The following is a 23,325-nucleotide window of genomic DNA, read 5'->3' on the forward strand; positions in this document are numbered from 1 at the left end:
TCTTCTTCAGATATTTGAAAATTTACTTCCCTATTTAGCTAAACTATTGAATACAAGTGAATAAACTCTTCTATCATTTTGAATCAAGGATTTTTTTTTTAGCAAATTAAAGATGACGATTGCGTTGAATCAAGATTCTTTATCTAAGCACTCTTACTATTGAAGCAAAAACAGGAATGTCGATTGAAAAGGATGATTAGATAAAAACATTTCTGTCATTTAGAGCTCTTTTACGTTCTATTAAACAGGTGAGCTGGTTACTACGAAAAACCACGTTGGTTTGATAGTGATGCCAATATCATACATGTACCAATATACTTTATTGAAATTGCTACCAAGTCGGAACTTCCTCTGATGTATTTTTGATGTGTCATCTTTTTGCTGTAGACCTAATCAATTTTATAATTTTTGCATATATTGTTCTTCCGTAAAGTTAGGGGATCAGCATATTGATATGTCATTATGTATTGTGTGAATAGTTTTTGGTCTGATCCCCTTATTATATTATGTATATATTTTTCCTTATTTGCGTCATTTGAATAAATGACATATTTCATCTCTACAGTGGTGTTGATGTTATTGATCTAAACTCAGCATAAACGGAGCTGCGGTGAGTTTGTGCTGCATGAGGAAACATAAATAAAGAATATGTGCTCGGTTGACTGATTGATTGTATCTTGTTTAACGTCCCTCTCTAGAATTTTTCACTCATATGGAGAGTCACCAAGACCGATGACGGGCTTCAAATTTAGGTCTATGCTCGACGCTTACGGCCATTGAGCACTGTGTGCAACACATCTGTTAAGTTCATTTCCAAGGACCCATGACATTCACACCTAATCAAGCTAATGTCGAGCGTTTGGCGATGGAACTACCTGCTTTAACTAATTAGGTCTGTCGCGGACAGAACACGAACCACGGCCTCCCGCATGCGGGGCGAACGCTCTACCTCTCCACCAAAACTAAAGCTGTGTGACCCGATGTTCATGTATTATTTTTGTACATAATTACTTTAAAGCAGATTAATTACTTTATAAAGTTATTAACTTTCCTTTAATTACATGCTTGAAAACATCTGCATGTAAAAGAAAACAGTGCGAATATTATTTAGAAAGTAAATATAGTGGGTACATATATAAATCATCCCATAATAGACGTCTATGAATAGACCCAAGCGCGTCAGGGGAATCCCAACATGATGTATTAACTCATACGCAACTGTCTAGTTTTAAAGCTGAAAGAGCGTAAAACATCGAATTACTAAGAGGTATTTGATATTTTTATTTCTATTAAACTTGTGGTACGGTACTGTTATAACATGATGCACAGCTTTACACAGATAAGACCACCGATGATCTTAAAGTTTGAACTGGTCACGTGACTGTCACTTGAAATGACAGAGTGGCGCGGTTATTTGTAAACATCGATTTAAAATCAAATAATTTGGGTTAAAACAGGTGAAATAATTTATGATATGTCGTACAGCCTCATAACTACATACATGCGATGATTTAATAGCGTTTTTACGAGATGGAAAAAAATATTGTAATTCGGACCACACAGCTTTAAACTACATTTATCTGTTATACTAAAGTAAAAATAAATCCCCGGTAAAATTATTTCTACAGTTCAACATCTGTTATTTTGAACTTGGAGATAGTGAATAATTCAGGTTGGTACCCTAAATTTTAAATTATCCAGAGTAGACTGTAGTGTGAGTTTCTATTTGTTCTTTCGTCCTTCTTCTGTAGAAGACCTTCTAACTTTTCTACTGTTTCTATCACATGTTATATGTCTTCAAACATATCAACTTCAGACTACTTAGGCTTTCAAACGAAATTCTCCAAAACCACGTTTCAGTTTTAAACACATTTAATATCCTAGTCAATGAGACGAATGCATTTGAGTTACCATAACTATAATTCCATACTCCACAAAGATCGTTACAGAGATATATCGCAGGATCCAGTAAATGTCTACTAAGTCCCTATCTTTACTCTTTACAAATATCAACTGCTGTGAAGGAGATACTTCATACGTACTGTGTAAGACATTCTTATGAGGCAGAATTTATTACAAGCTTCTACAGGAGAAGATAAATAAAAAAAACCCTTGCTGTGGCCTTCAACTCGACATTTAGATATATCGACGACGTCTGTATTAACTATATTCACTTTCATTCATACGCCGATTTGATATATCCCAGTAACTTCTAAATAAAATTCACACCACATAGTATTCCACATCTGCTTCATATTTGGAATGTTTTACTGAATATACACGTTAACCGCAAACTAACAACTTGACTTTATGACGAATGGGATTACTTCAGCTTCTCCATCGTCAAATTCCAATATCCATGCAGCAATATTCCATTGTCTCCTACTTGGTGCTTGTGTCTCCCAATTGATTCGATACCAGATACCATGTTCTGCGTATGCTCAATTTCTAAAACGATGCAGGCTACTGACAAATAAGTTTATATTACAGGATATTTTTCAGTCTTGTTTACAGTCAGCATATCGCGAATTCAATGGTCGTTATAATGATCTTATTTGGAAATAAACCCTGCCATTAGGTCCAAAGTTGTGTGAAGTGTCCCATACACATTGTTAGGCCATTCTTTACATACTGATTTTAACTACGGGTTACTTCGTTTACTTGATAAAGATAGAAGGCTCGAGCTCACGGCGGGTGTGACCGAGGAACATGGATGATTACACCTCTAAAGGCTCATTATCCCATCTCTAGGAATCCATGTTTGCACAACTCTCAATTTCGTATTCTTTTATGGATTTATGAGATTGATCAGCATTCGTTTCCTTAACCCTTTTCATTTATTAATTTTAAAGTGTTATGTAGGTTAAAAGTCAAATATATGACATTCTAAAAGTTGCATCACTGGACATTAAAACAAAACTGAAGATTCATACATTTCCCTATTCAATTAGGCATTTAACTATGTGTACACATAGCCATTTCACACCATCATCACTATTGCAACTCTACATGTAATTAAATACTAGTATTGTTTCAAAATGCTAGCTCTCCGGCATTTGAGCACCACCGCTCAAGATGCTATACCTATGTAGGTACCATTTCAATACTTATTGTATTTGCCCAGATGCATCATGTATTCGTTACGTAATGCTATCCAGTTAAAAAAATCGAGTCACTTCGAAATTAGAAAGGGTGTGGAAAGACTTTTTAAAAGTGATTTTCTAATCCAAAAGTTATTAATATCCAGGATTTTACCGTTTATATTTTCCTGAAATACAGTCAAACTTTATCCCCCACTCACGTTTTTTAGTGTAGTTAATGATACAAATACTTGGGACTAATTCACATGTTGTAAATTCATGGATTCCCCCTTCAAAACAGGAGAGAGAAAATTCTCTATTTATTAGCCGAAAATTTTGTTTCGCGGTCAATGATTGAAAAAAATGTTATGATCCCCACTTTTTATTTTCCATTTTGAATTTTGAGGCAAGATGTTGCAACTTATGTTTAAGTTTTAAAACTGATAATACCCCCTCGATGAGAGGACTCGTCCAAATTAGATCAAGCCAATATTCCATAAAATTCTTTTATATAGTGTAGGTTTCCATAGGTATCATTTGTTCGTAGAAAGCTTTATCTATATACAAGAGGTCCGTGGACCACATTGCTCACCTAAATCACCTTGCCCCATATCTTAAGATTTTCCATATATATATATATGTAGGAAAAACTTTGGTCCCTATTGTGGCCCCAACCTACTCCCGGGGATCATGGTTTTTACAAACTTGAATCTGCACTATGTCAGGAAGCTTTCATGTAAATGTTAACTTCTTTGGCCCAATGGTTCTTGAGAAGGATTTTAAAAGATTTTCTCTATATATTAGTATGTAAAATTTTGATTCCCTATTGTGGCCCCATCCTACCCCTGGGCGCGATGATTTGAACAAACTCTTGAATCTGCACTATGTCAGGAAGCTTTCATGTAAATGTAAACTTTACTGGCCCAATGATTCTTCTTCAGAAGAATTTTAATGATTTTTCCCTATATATTTGTATATAAAACGTTGATCTCCTATTGTGGCCCCATCATAACCCTGGGGCCATGATTTGAAAAAACTTGAATCTGCACTATGTCAGGAAGCTTCCATGTAAATCTCAGCACTTCTGGCCCAGTGGTTCTTGAGAAGAAGATTTTTAAAGATTTTCATTATTTATTCCCATGTAAAACTTTGACCCCCTATTGTGGCCCCATCTACCTCCTGGGGCGATGATTTTAAAAGACTTGATTCTGCATTATGTCAGAAAGCTTTCATGAAAATTCCAGCTCGTTTAACCTAGTGGTTCTTGAGGAGATTTTTAATAACCCCCACCCTATTTTTGCATTTTTGTGATTATCTCCCCTTTTAAGGGAGCAAGACCCTTCATTTGAAAAAAAAACTTGAAAGCCCTTTACCCAAGGATGCCCTGTGCCAATTTTGGTTGGAATTGATCCAGTGGTTATGGAGAAGATGATGAAAATATTAAAAGTTTACAACGAAGACGACGACAGACAACGAACAGATTTTGATCAGAAAAGCTCAAGAGCCTTCGACTCGTGTGAGCTAATCTTCTTCTTCTTCTTGTCGTTCGCCTGAGCTAATAATACATACAGTATTTTCAGTGCATAAAGATCATTACTTATTTTCATTTTATTATAATATGAGTGTTTTTCATTCTACATGTACATATGTATATGTATTTTTAGAAGATTTGATTCTGCATTGATTTAATGCAATAATTGATTTGTATTGATTGACAACATTACACAAAACAAGTTTATGTAAATATTAAGATTGAAAGTATATTTTATGAGCAAAATTGTCATGTTTAAGACACTGTCGCTCATTAACAAACACTATGACAATTATAATTCTTTTTGTCTTTATAATTTCCCTTTCATTGTAGAAATTGAAAGGATTGAGAATCCTACAAAGCTCGGGTTCCAACCGCTTTGAGGCACAGTTATGATGATGCCGATTGTGCACAATATTTAAATCTGACAAGAGAAATAAATCACAACAACTGAATGCAAACTATTTCTTTATTGTAGTTCATAAAAAATTCACATCATAAAGGAAAAATAGATATTGCCAAGTATAGAAATATACAAGTAACCTACAGGTAATATGATAGATAAGTTTATTAATTAATTAAGTATACAACTTTACACTATAATTGATATTATATTGGGGAGATTGTTCAGTATAAAATTGTACACCACAGTTAATATGTTAATCATAATTTGAATTGTTAATATATACATATACGCAGGAAACAAGGTTACTCAGCCAGAAAATGTAGGTCAATTTCAGCATCCGAAATGTTATTGTAGATCTATCATGCTAAACATAAGTATTACATCACCGATTTAAGATCCTACATATCAAATTATAAAAAGAGTCCCATTGACAGTATATTCATAGAAAATATAATTTGTTTACACAAATATCCCCAGCCCCCCAAATTGTTAGTGCTCCAAATTACACCTTCTCCTTAATGCATGGCATGGAGGAGAAAGTATGAGCAGAAACATAGACATTATGAACTGCACTTTGTGTATTGAGGAAAAAGATGGAAAAAAGATTCAACATCGATATGATCAATGTCATTGTTGTATATGATACAAAAAATAATGACTGTTATGCTGTAGTATTGGTAGGAAAGTGACCATACCCTTGTACATAAAAAAATTACCCTATAAAATACTCCTCTTTGATCCACTGTAAATTGTAGGAAAATATTAGATCCCTGGGTCAGAACAATATGAATATCATTAAATGTTAATGAAATATTGTACAAAATGTCAAGACTATCCGATAAGACATACAGGAGGATAGGCACCCACAAGCTATTTTACATCCTCCTCCCCTCTTAGATCCATTATAACTTTAAAGATAACAATTGGATCCTACTATCCCGAAAATATGCACATCTGCAAATGGTGATGAAGCATTGTACAGAGTTCAAGTTTATCGAATAAGCCATATAGGAGTAGAAGTGTTCACAAACTATTTACATCCTCCATCCCTCTTAAACCCTATATAACTTTCAGGAAAATAATAGGGGATTTTCGAGTTCTTCCATGTCCGTGTTTATTCTGCATTTAGTCACTATTACGTTATAGTTTTTTTTTTAGGCGTAGTCATTTCCAGTTTATTTTTGTTAATGTAAATACACAAGTGTTTAGTCTATTAAAATGGACGTTGATCCTATGCAAGTATCGAATTCAAGAATTCTTTGTTCTAGATGTGTATTTCTTGTTAGTAACCTACAAAGGCTATGTATTAAAGCTTGCGACTGGTATGAATTTGGAAACCCTTTCTAAAAATGTTGGTGTAATCTATACATACAAAGTTTTTTTGATATCAAGCTTTTAAAAGTCATTCGCCGATCGGTAGAAACAAAATCACTGAATTGTTGGAAATCATCAATAAAAATGTGGTCAAAAAATCAAGACATACATGTACTTATTACTAGCTATTGAAAGTTAAATTACGTCATGATCTATTTTACAAATATTGGGCACCATTGAAATGAACGGCGACTAAGGCATTACAAATCAGACAATGAATATATCGGTACTTCCGAGGTATGCACGTAGAATCAGGGAGGGGGAGACAAAGTTTGGGAATTATTTTCTGAGGCAGTATATATGATACGCTTCTACCACCTTACCACCCCTCCCCTGAATTATAGGTATAATGAGTCGTATGTCACTACTTAACCCTCCTCCATGTATCTGGAACTTAAAAGATTATGAATACTAGTCAAAGGAACGTGTTAGGTTTTGTTTGTTTTGATATACATATATATTCATTCTTGTCAAGAATTTTATATTGTAAAGACATCTCCGGCTACCTCCCTCCTTGAAAAACGATGTTACGTGTCTGTTTCCCCTTTTCCGTAAATCCGAATTACATCCCTCTGCCACACACCAATAACATTGGTTCTTAAATTCAGTATTTAGTATCAAAACCAGTAAGTAAAATAAATGAACGAAATCGTGGAATTGTTAGCTAAACCGGAAGAAAGCATGCCTAAAAAAAATCAATCGTAACAACTCGGCCATTTCCGTAATTTCTAAAAGGCCGAGCGTGTTCCAATTGAAAAAAAATCGCCAAATCACGTGACTTCAGTAGATTCTAAAACACAAAATATGCACGGAACGGAAGAACTCGAAATTTCAATCGGAACTCCTCGAATGTCTCGCGCACTCGATCTATGTCGAGTGCGCGAGACATTCGAGGAGTTCCGATTACTCGAAATTTCCCCGCTTATTGAACCCTCACGTTCCGATAGCATGCACATTTACAAATGGCAATGAAGCATTGTGCAAGTTTCAAGTCTCTCCGATGAGCCACACAGGAGGCATCTTTGCTAGCCAAGGGTTTAAGATCCGCTCCGCTTGTTGTAGAGAAGCGGAGTGGATCGTAAACCCTTGGCTAGCGGAGATAAGAACCATTCACAATATTTTATGACAAACAGAAAGTATAAAAAACAATATGTCTCCACTGGAAGAGATAATTGCATGACATAATATACACAAATGTAAAAATGTGAGTATAAAACAATAGCAATAACAAAATCAACAACAACAAAAAATACAATTAACCACAGAAAGTACATGTTTATTAAACAATATGTCACCCCCTGTAAGAGGGGAGATAAAATAATTCTATCCTAACCCTAGCTATTCGGACCCCCAGGACGTGAGCCTTCGGATTTTTTTTTATCTCCACCTGTTGCACTCAATCGGATCACGCGCTCGTCCTTTTCCGTAACCGGTAAGAAAACTTGGACGTGGATCGACGCAAGAATTGCATCAAATCGACGCGTTTCTTCGCCGGAAGCGCGACCGTGGATGAGGTTAAATGGGCAAAACCGAGTCCCTGAATAATGTGTTATTTATATTTTCACCACAGATTCAGTTTTGGTATCATTAATGTCTTATTCACTCGAATACATAAACATGCAAGTGGAAATAGATTGTGGTACAATACCTTAGATCAATCGTAACTACTCGGCTATTTCCGTAACCGTAAATGAACCTCGTATGTGGATCGACGCCATCCGAGTCTGTTGTCATGTGTACATAAATGCAACTATGACGTCACAGGCGTACGTTACAATATGAAACGCGAGCGTTCAAATGCATCTAAGATGTCTAAGGTATTCTACCACTATCATTTTCTACTTTTATGTTTATGTATTGGACGATAATGATACCAAAACTGAATCTGCGGCTAAAATATAAATAACACATTATACAGGGATTTGGATCTGGCCTATTTACCTCATCCACAGGCGCGCTTCCGGCGTAATTCTTGCGCCGATCCACGTCCGAGTCTTCTTACCGGTTACGGAAAAAGACGAGCGCGTGATCCGATTGTACCTTAGATGTGTATAATATCTTAGATGCATTTTAAAGCTCACGTTTCAAAGTGTAACGTACGACTGTGACGTCATAGTTACGTTTATGTATACGTAGCAACCAACTGTGATGGCGTCGATCCACATACGAGGTTCATTTGCGGTTACAGAAATAGCCGAGTAGTTACGATTGCTGTTGCACTCTGGTCATTTTTAAGAAAAATCGTTTTGTGATTGGATATCTATCTCACCGAGTATACGGCCCCAACATGCGGGGTGTATGCTATGTTGTGACCGGGGTGTAGGCTACCGCGTGCAAATGGATTGCATATATTATACATTTATTGCTGTTTTTTGAGGTCAATACGATAATTTAGACACCTGAGGAGTACAATATTCACCTCGCCCTTCGGGCTCGCTGAATATTGTATTCCTCAGGTGGCTAAATCATCGTATTGACCTCAAAAACAGCAGTAATTGTTTTATTATATGATTAATAAACCCTTCAAGATTGTTCTTAGCTTTAATACGGGACTTTCGAGATACGGATCCACTCTGACTTTTATCGCGCGTTGAACGTAATTGTAGGGCATGTCACTTCCGGATTACAATAACAACAAAGTAAACAAACATGGAATATTTCAATTGTTATCAATTTCCTGCATTTAAATGCTATCTTTGAAAGAAAGGAATCACTACAACCATTTTATAGGAAAATACAATTGATTAAATTATGCGAGTCGGCGCGGGAAATAAATCTAGGGAATATCTTGAGGATATCGGTAAAACTTCACGCCTTGCATCCAATGGTACGCGTCTAAATGCGCCTTTTCCCTTCCATCTAATTTACACCCAGGTACTAAGCACTAATAATGACTTGGATCGTCATCGTGGGACTGCGCATAGCTCTTTACGGACCGTCTGTTAGCGAAACACCATATGTATCGATATCAACTTTGCCCTACAATTGGTTATTATCACGTGACCGTGGTGTATAAACGTCAAATATAATCGGTCGTTCCGGCATATCCCGAAAGTTCCGTATTGTAAGTTTCAACGACCTATTTTTGGTCCTATGTGGAAAAAATAATTCCTTATGTTCACCTGGGAGGTCTATTTTTGGTCCTATGTTGAAAAAATAATTCCTTATGTTCACCTGGAAGGTCACGTGCAGGTAAACATAACGTAGTATGATTTCTACATTGTTGGGTCTCAGCCAATTAGAGAGCTAGGAATTATTCAATCATATAATAAACCGGTTTATTATACCTCAGAATATCTTTGCTATATAAATGTTAGGTGAATTTATTCAGGATAACGCTAGCCGTGAAATAGTTTCTGAACTATCTGCCCTAGGGAAATAGTCTCGAAACTATTTACCGGATGCGATATTTTCCCGCGTTTTCTTTTCTGTGACGTCAAAGTCTGATAACTCTAATTAGTTTACCACTCGGATCACCTCGGTCGATTCCATCTAGGCTAATGTCGAATGTTAGCTTACTTCACTTTGGTATGTCTGATAAAAGTAAAGTCTACTTTAGTATAATAAAACACCTATTCACTGACTATTCGGACAATAGCAAGTTTATTGTCCCCCTCGACAGCAACTATTTCCCTCGGCTGCGCCTCGGGAAATAGCTGATGTGTTCGGGGACAATAAACTTGCTATTGTCCTCATAGCCAGTAAATAGGTGTATAATATGTAACGGAAGTATTGCATTTAGAGTTTCATTCAAGAAACTATTTTACTTACGGTACATATAAAACAATAGTAGAAGTACTACTACAATTAGTATGCTTAAATATTAAATATTGGATGACATTCCGCACTTATACGCAAAATAAATCTGGTAGCATAGGCCTACACCTCGTGCACAACATGTAGCATACACCCCGTGCACAACATTCATTTTTCGTCGATATCTTTGAATACGATTAATTTTATTCACTGACAGTATATGCATAAACTTATACAGATGACACGTTATATAAAAGTGACGATAAAACAAAGCGTTGTCCTGTTAATAGTTAATCGGTAGTGCCAAACTTGCTCCAATAGTCGGAATTGTGTTGACTAGAAAGTGTACAGTGGATATATTTGTTACTATATGCTTTCCTGCGAAGTATATCCATAAATTAAGAGATTATGCAAAAACGAACCTCGACCGCTTCGGTAGCCTATACCCTAGTCACAACATAGCCTACATCCCGCATGTTGGGGTATACTCGGTGTATCTTGTAGAAGCACATCAGAGTTTTTGGACTTCCGGTTTAGGAACTAATCGTGTGCAAAGGAAAATAAACTTCCAAAAACAAGGAAGTGTGACAAGACGGAAGAACAGGGTAAACAACACACGGAATTTTCCTTATAAACACCTCAATAATAAAGTGTATTCAAATGAACAACTACAATGTATCAGGAACCATAAAATAATCAATTTACACCGAAGTCAAGAAATTTCTCAGTTTAGGGATGGTCAATGAATTGCTCTTTTCCTTTACTTTTAACTTCCTAATATTGCGTTTCTTCATACAGTGGATGAATCGTGTCTGGTTTCATTGATGTTAAGATTTGTGTAATTTCGTTGGCAGGAGCAAATGGAACCCGGATGCGTTCTGTTTTAAATTGCAAAATCATTCAATTAAAGCATTATTGACAGTTTAAATAGAAATAGCTTTAAGAAAGTAACGAGGAAGTCCGCCATTTTTCTTTCAGATATTGTAATAGTTTACCTAATGTAGTAGACCGTGGATATCGGCCTGGTTAGCTCAATGATCCCCAAATGTCCTCCTTTCCTATACTACATTTGGTGCCGTTAACCACCCCTGGACTTACAGGTTGTCCTGCCGGGGGGCGAAAGAATTTGCATTGTGTGCCTTCGAGGGAGAACTGTATTATCTTGGGCTATATGGATCGTGGATATCGACCTGGATAGTCCAGTGGTTAGAGTACCTGACTAGTGATTGAGTAGTACAGTGGTTAGAGTACCTGACTAGTGATTGAGGGTCCAGGGTTAAATTTCCCGTCCAGACCAAACTCCTCCCCTTTCCCATATTACACTACATATACCATAGGTGCGTTTGTTACACCTGACTTATTTAAGCAGTGCACATCAATAGTAATGTATTGGGGATGGGAAACATCTGAAATGAAATTATGCATATACGCTCAATACAAGTATAAAACAATTTGTAGATTATGCAAAATATTTGGATAATTTAGTTGAAAATATGGATAATTGTTCTCTGTACGTGTATGCACATGCGTGTAGGCATACCTCTCTACAGAAATTTGTGATTTTTACTGTCACTGTGTTTCAAGTGTCTGGTGGGATGTGTCCCAAGGTTAACCCGTATGCTGATAAGCGGAAAAACATAGGAATATTTGACCCACATCTTAGTATGAAAAGTGCACAGCCATGAGTACTGACTTTCCTACTTTTATATTTACATTTCCAATGTTTTTACCTTCGATACAATGTATCTTTAACAATTGGAATGACAACCATTTCCTAATGATTGTGAACGATGTGCGTATGATTCTTGATAAATATGGTACGACTAATTTAACGGCTGGAAATATTCCGACAGAAATGAAAGTAAAATATAAAAAATAAATATCATTTTTTAAAACACTTGAGGGTATGGACTGCAACGTTTCATAAAGCGCTAACGTGCTTCATAAAGTATGCTGACGAAAAACGTCGCAGTTCTTGCCGTCATGTATTTTCAAAAATGGAATTTATTTCTTACCTGTACAATATTTTTGTAGCAGTGTGCTTTAATTTGTATATGATACAATATTCCAATAAATATGGTTAGTACATATGAAATTAAAAGCACCCCGATCCATCCCTTTATTTACTTAATGTAGTAAGTGAGTGAAAAAGTTCAAAGGTCTTGTTGTATCATTGGCTTATAGACTTAGTTTTGTTCAATTAGAATTCTGACAGTTTTTTGGTCAGGTTGGCAGTTTGGCATCATTGAAATTTGATACTAACAAGGGCATTTTAGACCTTCAAATCCAGACCTGGCAGTAAGTACTAATTCTATTAACATTTATCTTCATGATATGTATATATAGCTAATATCACCATGTGAGAGAAGAGAGAAAGTTTAAATATCATGAATAATAGCTATAGTGAATACGAATTCAAAAGTTTTTTCATCTCAGTGTATGTTTATATATAGGTATTATAGCGCATATAGTACTGTAATAAAATATTAATTATACATAAAAATAGATAGGAAGCATCCAGACAGCATTTTGAAGTTTTCATGAATTGGGCCTTGTCCCAAAGATATGCAATCAAAATATATTACCTTTTGTTATATCTAAAACATGTAATTTCATAGTGTTACATCATTTGTAATGCAGCTGTAAATAGTTCAGTAAAGTCTAATTTCATAAATACATGTACAGTGTATTTGAATTAAGGGAGATAACTCTTAAAAGTTTAAATATGTCCAGTAAAGATATATTGGTTGTACATGTACATCAAATTTATATACAATTATTATGAAAATAACAAGTGATATTTTGTCTTTTAGGGCCGTTTTCTTATAATTGTGAAATAAATGACTGTCTATTGTAAATGTCAGGAGTTGGTTATTTCTATCTTACAAACCTTCATCCCTGCAACATTTTTATTGAATACGTTATCATTGGAGATGTGCACTGCTTAGGTCAAACTAGAAAATCAATCAGGTATAGGGTATATATAGGTAAAGTAAGACAGCGTATCTGGAAGAAATATGGCGGACGTCCTCGTCGTCAGTTTCTTAGAGCAGCGTGTCAGAAGAGTTTTAGCTACTGTTACCTGTATCTAGTTGGAAACAAATGCACAATTTTAAATAAATGATAATTAAAATATCCTTTACCCAGGACGACTTTGTATTTCTCCTGAAAATAAAAAACCAAAACAAAAGTATGAATATCCAAGGACACCACTGAGTTTGTTGTAAACATGTAAAGAACCTGATTCGCAAACCCCAAAATATGGCCCTTAAAATATATAAAAATGAAAGTAAATGTTGAATAGGAGTACTGGTGTCATAAATATGTATCAGAATCCTTAGTTAAAAAAAACGTGTTAGATTTTAAAAATAGGAGCTCAACTAAAGCTGTATACATATTAGAACCGGATATGGTACCGTATATTTGTCATTTTTCACCAAAAACTGGTTATTTTGTAAAGGTTTTGCCATACTGGTTTCATCTCGCCCTAAATATTTTTTATCATATACACCTTTTCAATTGCCCATAAATGCAAAAATATTTCAGGGCGAGATAGGAGCACTATTTTTATTTTTCAAAAAACGATATTCCGGATTGCTGAAAAATATTACGGTTGTAATGCGCTGGTGGTGGTAAACTTGCATTTTACAGTTAATATGGCCGAATTAAGTATGTTATGGAGAAGCAAACTACGTTTTCTATTTCGTGTCATGTATAGGTTATTTTAGTTCAATGCTTGTTAGCTCTTCTGAGCCAAAGGCTCAAAGAGCTAATGCTATGGCCATTTGTGCGGTGTGCGGTGTGCGGTGTGCGTAAACCTTTTAGAAAAAGGGCTATAACTCAAGAACCCCTTGGCCAATTTTTTTTCAGATTTGTTACAGGGTATCATTGGCCTAAGGGCTTTCATACATACTAAATAGAGGGATGTGACCCTTTAACAAGGGGATATAATCAGGAAAATACAAACAAAAGTAGTGGTTGCTAAAAAATCTTCTTCTCAAGAACCACTGGGCAGATTATCCCCAAACTTACACATAAGGATGAGGATTTGTTGTAGATTAAAGATTGTTCAAGGCATTACCCTGTGGCAAAGGGCGTGGTCTCAAGGTCACTTAAAAGTTGACCTAAATTTATATTTTCTTAAATCTTTGATATTTTAGTCATTATAAGGACTAGGATCATGAAATTTCGACAGTTGGTACATCTTAGGACCTTGTGTCAAGTTGTCTCAAAAGTAGGTCACGGTGACCTACTTTTTGAATTTTGCAGGTATTTATTTTAAAATTAATTTTAATGCATATCTTGGACACTTTGAAGCCTATCATCATCAAAACTTGTCAGTTAGTGGATCATGGGACCTTGAAATGCGTCAACTGAAAAATAGGTCACCGTGACCTACTTTCTGAATTTTATGGCTTATCATGTATAGATATATTTTAAGTTGTTATTTCAAATACTGAGAGGTTTAGAATCATCAAATCTTGTAAGTTGATGCATCTTGAGGCGTTGAAACATATTTATAAAAAAGTAGGTCACAGTGACCTACTTTTTGAATTTTGCAGATATTCAAATCTCACATTTTCAATTTTAGATGCATATTTTGGGCACTGTAAAACCTAGGATCATCAAACTTTGTCAGTCTTCGGTTTGTGTCGACCAAAAAGTAGGTCACCGTGACCTACTTTTGGCATTTGACAGTTATATTTATATATTTTTCAGTCACTAATTGACCTACAATCATCAAACTTTGACAGTTGATGCATATTGAGTCTACGGAGTGTGTCGACCAAAAAGTAGTTCACCTTGACCTACTTTTGGAATTTGACGGCTATATTTATATATTTCAGATACTATTTGACCTACAGTCATCAAACTTTGTCAGTTGATGGGTCTTGCATGTTCGAAGGGTTTCGACCAAAAAGTAGGTCACCTTGACCTACTTTTGGAATTGGACGGCTATATTTATATATTTTCCGATACTATTTGACCTACAGTCATCAAACTTTGTCAGTTGTTGGGTCTTGCATGTTCGAAGGGTTTCGACCAAAAAGTAGGTCAACTTGACCTACTTTTGGAATTGGACGGCTATATTTATATATTTCAGATACTATTTGACCTACAGTCATCAAACTTTGTCAGTTGATGCGTCTTCCATGTTCAAAGGGTGTCGACTAAAAAGTAGGTCACCTTGACCTACTTTTGGAATTGGACGGCTATATTTATATATTTCAGATACTATTTGACCTACAGTCATCAAACTTTGTCAGTTGATGCGTCTTGCATGTTCAAAGGGTGTCGACTAAAAAGTAGGTCACCTTGACCTACTTTTGGAATTGGACGGCTATATTTCAATATTCAGATACTAATTGGCTTAAAATCATCAAACTTTGTCAGTTGATATTTCTTGGGTTCTCAAAATGTGTAAACCAAAAAGTAGGTTACATGGACCTACTTTTTTTTTTTTGAATTCTTAGGATTTAACTAAAGATTTAGAATACTAAGGGGCTAAGAATAGAAATGGTGGGGTTGTACAATTTATCAGAAGAGCGATTCTAGGCCGTTGGGCCTCTTGTTTTTTAAAGCAAGGGAAGTTCCCTCACCTTATAATAGTTTTAGGTTGCAGCTTGGTTTGCCCTTTTACTGTAGATGTTCATTTTCAATACCTTGTTGTTTTCATCTTTTAAAGTCGTTCACATAGCATCTTCATTGCATGGTTGCTTTAAAAACTGTGTACAATTTTGGTAGTTTTACATTATTATCATAAACATTATCATTAAACGAAACGACAGTTACCGAAACTGTTAGACCTAGTGACATTGCCTATACATTGCGTCTTCTTTCACTTTGGGATATCGGAAAATATTCAGGCTTCACGCAAGTATTCTTGTATGGTACTGATATCATATCGAGAATTGTTTGCTTTATTCATCTTATAAAATTATTACTACGCAGCTTTAGGCTGTTAACATTCGAAATAACTGTTTAATTTAACCTAACTTTACGTACATTGTTACAATATTTTTTTTTAACGGGAACAAGTCCGTCTTTGATTTACAGTATCCAAATTGTGGGCTGAATATTGGCATGGCCTGGTCAGGAAAAAAGGAATTCAAAATAAAAGATTTATACTACAACATGACTTACCATAGCATGCAGCATTGTCGAATATCACATCCGACAAACTAAATTATGTAAGCAATTCATGGATAGCGATCCAAATGTTATTGATGGGACATGACGTCATCTGTTGTAAGACATTTATACGCACTTTATGCTTAGATAGGCGGATCAAGTAACCCCCATATGAAATAGCAATTATGCAAATACTTGATATACCGGCTTTTTATTTTACATTTGATATCGTTGTACATGTAAAGAGTTTGGTATTTTTAATTTTTATGTAACTTTACTTGTAAACAAAGATTGCGGGAGTTTTTTTTTTGGGCGGGGGCGGGGGGCAGATAATACAGTATTTATTGTGCATATTTAATTCCGTTGATTTTCATAGGCCTGTCAACATATCAGTGTTCCATTGTCCACTGTAAAATTAAAAACGGAAAAGCAGTGTCGTCTTGGATGTGAAGGAGGTGTGTCCCCATACCAAGTTACATTGATGCAATACATCAGCGTGCTCAACAAATCGAATTGCGTGTTACACGTAAAATTAAATTATGACAAACGGACTGAATGTTATATTATATGTGCTTTGCCAATTAATAAACTGGACATGTGTTGTGCCAATAAAAATATCTTAATTTAATAATCCAGCTTACAATGGCAACAGGAAATGGTGATTAAATTCTTCAATCTTCAAAACCTTAAATTGTGTACATGTGTGTGGTGGCAGTGGTGGGTGGTGGTCTTCATCCACTCAAACTGTCCCAATCCCTCCTACCGAATTCAAAGTCTTTAAGTGTGCAGTGGATAGGTCACATGGACCCATCCGAGTCTACTGCAAGGATGTTTTAAAGTCTTGGTGTCAAATGCAACTAGTTCACGAAAAAATATAGACAAAATGAGTTGACGATTTGCATTTTAGTTGCTTCTATTCATACACGCTATATATACAGCAGTACTGAATCTATAACATCGTGCGAGAGAGAGAGAGAGAGAGAGAGAGAGAGAGAGAGAGAGAGAGATTCCCTTGTAATGAGAATTGAACCGAAATCCCGTAAGCAGAGTTATTACCCCTGAAAGTCTCCGATATCGTTATTCAAGCCTCTAACTTTGACATGAATAGACATAGAGACACGGGACCACTTGCATGAAGACCGATGACCTTGACCTTCAAAATGAAGTCAATGTCAAAGGTCAAGGTCACACACATCCCGGTGTGAGTCTGTGGTTGTCCACAATTCAACACAACATCACTTGTGGTCTCTCAGCACGTCCTCCTAAAAACACTATATCCATGCACATTCACGCATATCATACGTTCAAACACACAAAAAACAGCATTGGAACCCTTAAAATTCCATTATTTATTGTCTTTGGATCTTACGACCTTTAAAAAATGGCTTCCGTGACCCTAAACAGTTTATAATTCACTTGTACTTCTTCGTTAATAAGCAAGTCAGTCTGGTGTTGTGGTAGAGAGCCTGTCGCCATGTAGAGATCTTACGATATTATGGAAATTTCGAAAACAAATGTCTCTATTCACCCTATGCTTTATAACTACTTACATTGTACAGCCATTATATTGATATTGATAATGAACAATTTGATTTATCCATAATGCTGATATCAGTTTTCAGTAGGTCATTCCGATATCAGGACATTTCACATATGATGTAGTATAAGTTTAAAATAACAAATAACTATATTGTTGATTTTTTTAAAAATATCATTTGACAAATGCATGTTTGTAAAAGAATTCAAAATGAAAACTAATATCATCAAAAGAAGCTTTGTGACAATAAAATAGCACATCAGGACATTACTCAATAACGCTCTACTGTGTCATCGGGTCATTCCGATATCAGGACATTACACCCTTGGTTTATTTTAAACCTATAATGAAAAATAACGAACAAATATTAAAAATAATAGTTGAATATCTTGAGATATATACCAACTCATAACCATAATTAATTTTGATGCAAAAAACGTCGTAAAATTGTATCATTTTTGTAGAAATGTCTCATCAGCAGATTACACTAAATATCAGGAGATTACACCCATCGGGTTTAAAAATGATGAATTATTATGCATTAAAATGAATATATATATTTAAAAATTAGTCTTTTATGAAAGGAAAACGTATATTTAATTAGAACAAATCTTAAAATATCATATTTTTAAAATATGTTTTAGTGTAGATAGAATTATTGCCCATTAGGTCAATCAGGACATTACACTTATCAGGTTATTACTACTTGTGTTGATAAATTTGAACGAAGCAAATATCCACCTTTCATACCATTTAAACTCAGTTTCATTAAAATTGAATAACTTAAAATTTTTGATCCGCAGAAAAAAAAAGGGGGGGGGGGGGGTCCGAACCCCCTCTGGATTCGCCATATAACAACAAACAAATCATTATGAAATAAATCACTGGAAGGAAGTCCTTTTTTATAATCTCTGTTGTAATTCACTACAGTGCCGGAATTACTACAGTGCCGGATCCAGAGGGGGGCCTGGGAGTTGTAATTCACTACAGTGCCATATCCAGAGGGAGGTTTGGGAGTTGGACACCTCCCCCCTTGTCAAAAGACTTTATCAAATAACGCATTTTGAGGGTGGACCCCTCCTTCCTTTGAAAACCAAAATTAATGGTAGCTAGACCCCCCACTTTCAAAACTTCCTGGATCCGCCCCTGCACTAATTCAACAAATCCTAAAATATTAAGGAAATAAAACTCGAATACATAATATAGGATAAGCTCGCATGCGCGAGTACAACTGAGTTTACTCATACACGTGTACATAGGCATCTGGAAACTCATTATTCCACTCAACTTATTCTACAACAGAAAAAAATGTTAAGTGTATATCAAAACACAAATATGTATTTACTATTTAATACCAAAAACAGAGGTTCGCTGCATGAAATCTATCCCCCCCCCCCCCCCCCCAATGAATATTGCTAATCGTTTTTTAACTATAAATATGATTCTGTTTGTACAAAAGGCCGAATTCGATATAAAAATGGATATAATCAAAGAAGTTATATCTATATGTTGTTTGCAGATTTTTTTTTAATGAAAGGAAATCTTTACGTCTGACGTAAATGTTAGCAAAACTACCTAACATAAACTAGGTCAAACCAAACTTTAAAACTATATATTTACTCAAGCGATAACACGTAGATAGTGTATACAGGCTGACACGCTGCACAGGAATTTAATTCTCAGGACTAGACGGAAGGTCGAAAGAACAGAGCGGCCATGTTGGATTTTAAGGTGAGACTAAATTATTATTATAGTAATGACCGCTGTGTTTTATATTATACTATAATTCTCGTTAATTGTTGTAATCTGTCAAAATCTTTAAATGAAATTCCGTTTTTATTTAATTAACAGTAAACTTCTCATGTGATACCGGCATTAGAAATGCATCCTCGGCGCAGTGCTCAGGAAGTCCTACTGTGTGACCTCTGTGAAACTGTCCCCCTACAGAGTCATTGTGAACTTTGTAATATAAATCTCTGTGTTAACTGTGCAGTAAAGCATCTCTCAGACTCGTCTAAAAGACACAAAGTCGTCCCCTTTCTACACAGAAAGTCTACTCCTAACTACCCAGAATGTCCAGACCACGTCGATAAACACTGTGAAATTTACTGTGAAAAATGTGGCGTTCCTGTCTGTTCTACCTGCGCCTTATTTGGAAAACACAAAGGTCACGATGTATCAGATATTCTGGAAAAACTCAGCGCTAAAACAGAAAGTTTACAAAAAGATCTAAAAGAATTAGAGACAAGAATTTATCCCCGATATGAAGAAATGGTGTCTAATGTCCAAACTGAGAAAGCCGAGTTAGAAACGAATTACGGGAAACTGACGACAGATGCAGATGAACAAGGAGAAATCCTACACCGGGAGATCACCGCCATTGTCAACCAGCGGACATCTGCCATTGAGGAGATGAAAACTAAACATCTGGACGCGCTAAATAAAAATACAGATGAAATCACACAGAAAATAACTGAACTCAAACAGATCATTTCTGACTTGAAATCAATCCTAAAATCAAATAAGGTCTCCTTAACCTCTACTTACAAATCTAGAAATTCCGAATTTAAAACAATACCGCCTAAAGTCCGAGTTACAGTACCAAGTTTTTCTCCTCAGAAAATAAACAAAGATCAGCTCAATGAAATGCTCGGTTCTCTGTCGCCATTATCCATTAAAACAGAACATGGCTACACAAAGAAGTCAGCAGAAGCTGTATCGTCTCCTCCAGTCAAACCAATGAAGTCAGTAGAAGCTGTATCATCTACTCCAGTCAAACCACTGCTTGATGACCCGCGCCTCACCGCCACCATAGCCACTGGGTATATACATCCATACAGTGTTAGCTGTCTGAGGGAAGATCAAGTCTGGACATGCGGGGATAACGAAATCATGAAGCTCCTCAACCTCCAGAGTAAACTACTGACATCAATACAAACCAAGTCAAGGAACGAACTGGGGGACATAGCAGTGACACGGGACGGAGATCTTGTTTATACTGACTATCATGATAGAACTGTGAACTTAATAAAGAATAACAAGATACAGATCGTGATCACACTACAGGGGTGGGACCCTCGCTCTGTCTGCTGTACCGCGTCTAACGATCTCCTGGTTACCATGATCAGTGATGATGGAAAACAATCCAAAGTCGTGCGTTTCTCCGGCTCCACACAGAAACAAAGCATTCAGTTTGATGATCAGGGACGTCCTCTCTATTCATCTGGTCGTTACCCTAGATACATTAGTGAGACCAGGAACCTGGATATCTGTGTGGCTGACTATGACGCTAGTGCAGTAGTGGTGGTCAATCAGTCAGGAAAATTCCGATTTAGATACACTGGTCATCCCTCTAATACCGAGCTATCATTTAAACCATACGGCATCACTACAGACAGCCAGAGTCACATCCTGACAGCAGAGTGTGACAATCACCGTATCCACATCTTAGATCAGGACGGACAGTTCCTCCGTTACATTCACTGTGGTTTAAAGTTTCCATGGGGTTTATGTGTGGACATCAGAGACAACCTCTTTGTGGCTGAGTGGGTCACTGCTAAAGTGAAGAAAATCCAATATCTATAGACACAGTGCTAATTACATCTACCAACACAGTGTTAATTACACATCTCTACAGTGTTAATTACACAGCTCTACACAGCGTTAATTACATAGCTCAATATACTGTAATTTACAGAACTGTGGTAATGCCTTCTACTTGTTAATTACATCAGCTTGTTAATTACATCTACTTGTTAATTACAGTCCTGTGTATCCTACATCCCTGTGTTAATTACATCCCCATGTTAATTACAATCCTGTACATTACAATCCTCTGTTTGTGATGTGTAACATGCACTTGTGTTTGTGAGTTTAACTGAACATTATTGTGTTTGTGAATTAATTCAATATGTGTTTGATTTTCCAATGTTTATATTAGATAAACATCAAACAGAGTTCAGTCTTACATTATTACTGAGTACTTACTTAGATTTGTAGTACTGTAACAGAGAGTGACCCCAAACGTCCAATCTTCATCACATATTTTCAGATTCAAGGTCACAGTCTCTGTTTACCATCAATCATATCAAACTGAATTGTCAAGGATAGTCTGTGATATGTAAATGTAATGGGAAGGAAAAGAAGATATGGCTGAACCGGGAATCGAATCGAATCCAAGGCCCTTCGTTCCCATGATATGACTGGACCAGGAATTGGACCCGAGACCCCTGTATTACTAGTCAGGTGATCTAACCACTGAGCTATCCAAACTAATATCCATGGTTTGACTGGACAGGGAATCAAACCTGATACCCCTGTATTACATATATAATAGTCAGGTGCTCTAAACACACAAAACTATCCAGGTCAATGTCCACAATACAAAGTGAGCTTTTCCAATTGAAATTTATCTGTTGTTATTGACTTTTTACATTATCACCTTCTTCTCCACAACCACTTGGCCGAATCCAATCAAAACTGGTACCATTCATCCTTAGGTAAAGGGGATTCGTGTTTGTTCACATGATTGATTAATTGATTGTATCTTGTTTAACTTTTAAATTTAGACCTATACTCGGCACTTACGGCCATTGAGCAGTGAGGGTTCTTTAGCGTGCCACACCTACTGTGACAGCGGACATCCGTTTTTAAGTTCATCTCCGAGGACCTGTGACATTCACACCTGATGTCGAGCTTCCTGATATAGTATAGATACAAGTTTGTTAAAACCATGATCTCCCTGGGTTTGGGTAGGACCTCATCAGGGGGTCAAACTTTTACATGGGGATATAATAGAAAAAATCTTCTTCACAAGAACGAGAAGGTCATAATTAATCATATCAATATGCAAGCATCCCCAGGTAGTGAAGATTCAAGTTTGTTCACAATGTGGTCCTCGGGGAAAGATGGGGGCTGAACCACAATAATGGACACAAGTTTTTAAGGGAATGTGTAGGGAAATGTTTTTGAAATTCATCTATAAAACAGCAAGGTCATGATTCGTCATGTTAATATGCAAACACGTTTAAATAGTGCAGATAATTCACTTAAACAAATCATTTTCAAGTGTAGCAGCTGTGCGGAATCAAGTGTTTTATACCCCTGCGACTATAGCTGGGGAGGGGGAGGCATATTGTCCTGTTCTGTATATCTTCCCCCTACTTTAACATTCCTACTAACTTTTGAATTGTGAGTCATATGTCTCTCGTATTTCATATATCAGCATTCTATGTAAAAAGACCTTCCTGACATTACCAGAGATTTCAACCTTGTGACCTAAACCTTAGTGTTTGATTTTTTTTTTAAAAACCCAAACTTAGACAGTATCTCCTGAACTATTTAAAGTACGGCCTTTACATTTTGTATATAGATTACTTCTGACAGAACCTTTCATTTTACACCATTGTCTTTGACTTTGCAATCTTGACCTTGAAGTTTGACTTATATTTCAAAACTTCAGGTGAAACTTGAACCTTGCTGCTCATCACTTTTGAATTGTAAGTGACGG

At 36.1% G+C, this 23,325-nt stretch overlaps 2 protein-coding genes across 2 annotated transcripts in view; one reads left to right on the forward strand and one right to left on the reverse strand.

The window, feature by feature from the left end:
• Positions 1 to 10,095: 10,095 nt before the first annotated feature.
• LOC125652173 (uncharacterized) overlaps positions 10,096 to 23,325 on the reverse strand; it is a 41,668-nt gene continuing 28,438 nt past the window's right edge. Inside the window, exons 7-8 of the mRNA XM_048881174.2 lie at positions 13,291 to 13,312; positions 10,096 to 11,025 (exon numbers count right to left, since the gene is read on the reverse strand). Of these exons, the coding sequence (XP_048737131.2) occupies positions 10,938 to 11,025; positions 13,291 to 13,312 (110 nt within the window). The 3' untranslated portion in view covers positions 10,096 to 10,937. The remainder of the gene's footprint in view (positions 11,026 to 13,290; positions 13,313 to 23,325) is intronic.
• Positions 19,478 to 21,763, forward strand: LOC125654068 (E3 ubiquitin-protein ligase TRIM9-like). Its single transcript, XM_056152712.1, has 2 exons — positions 19,478 to 19,547; positions 19,668 to 21,763. The coding sequence occupies exon 2, from the start codon at positions 19,698 to 19,700 to the stop codon at positions 21,399 to 21,401; it is 1,704 nt and encodes a 567-aa protein (XP_056008687.1). The 5' UTR covers positions 19,478 to 19,547; positions 19,668 to 19,697; the 3' UTR covers positions 21,402 to 21,763.

The sequence above is a fragment of the Ostrea edulis genome, chromosome 1 (assembly GCF_947568905.1).
Source record: "Ostrea edulis chromosome 1, xbOstEdul1.1, whole genome shotgun sequence".
NCBI lineage: Eukaryota > Metazoa > Mollusca > Bivalvia > Ostreida > Ostreidae > Ostrea > Ostrea edulis.

What these genes read in the sequence shown, in the direction of transcription:
- LOC125654068 (XM_056152712.1), top strand. Translation starts at nt 19,698, where the DNA reads ATGCATCCTCGGCGCAGTGCTCAGGAAGTCCTACTGTGTGACCTCTGT.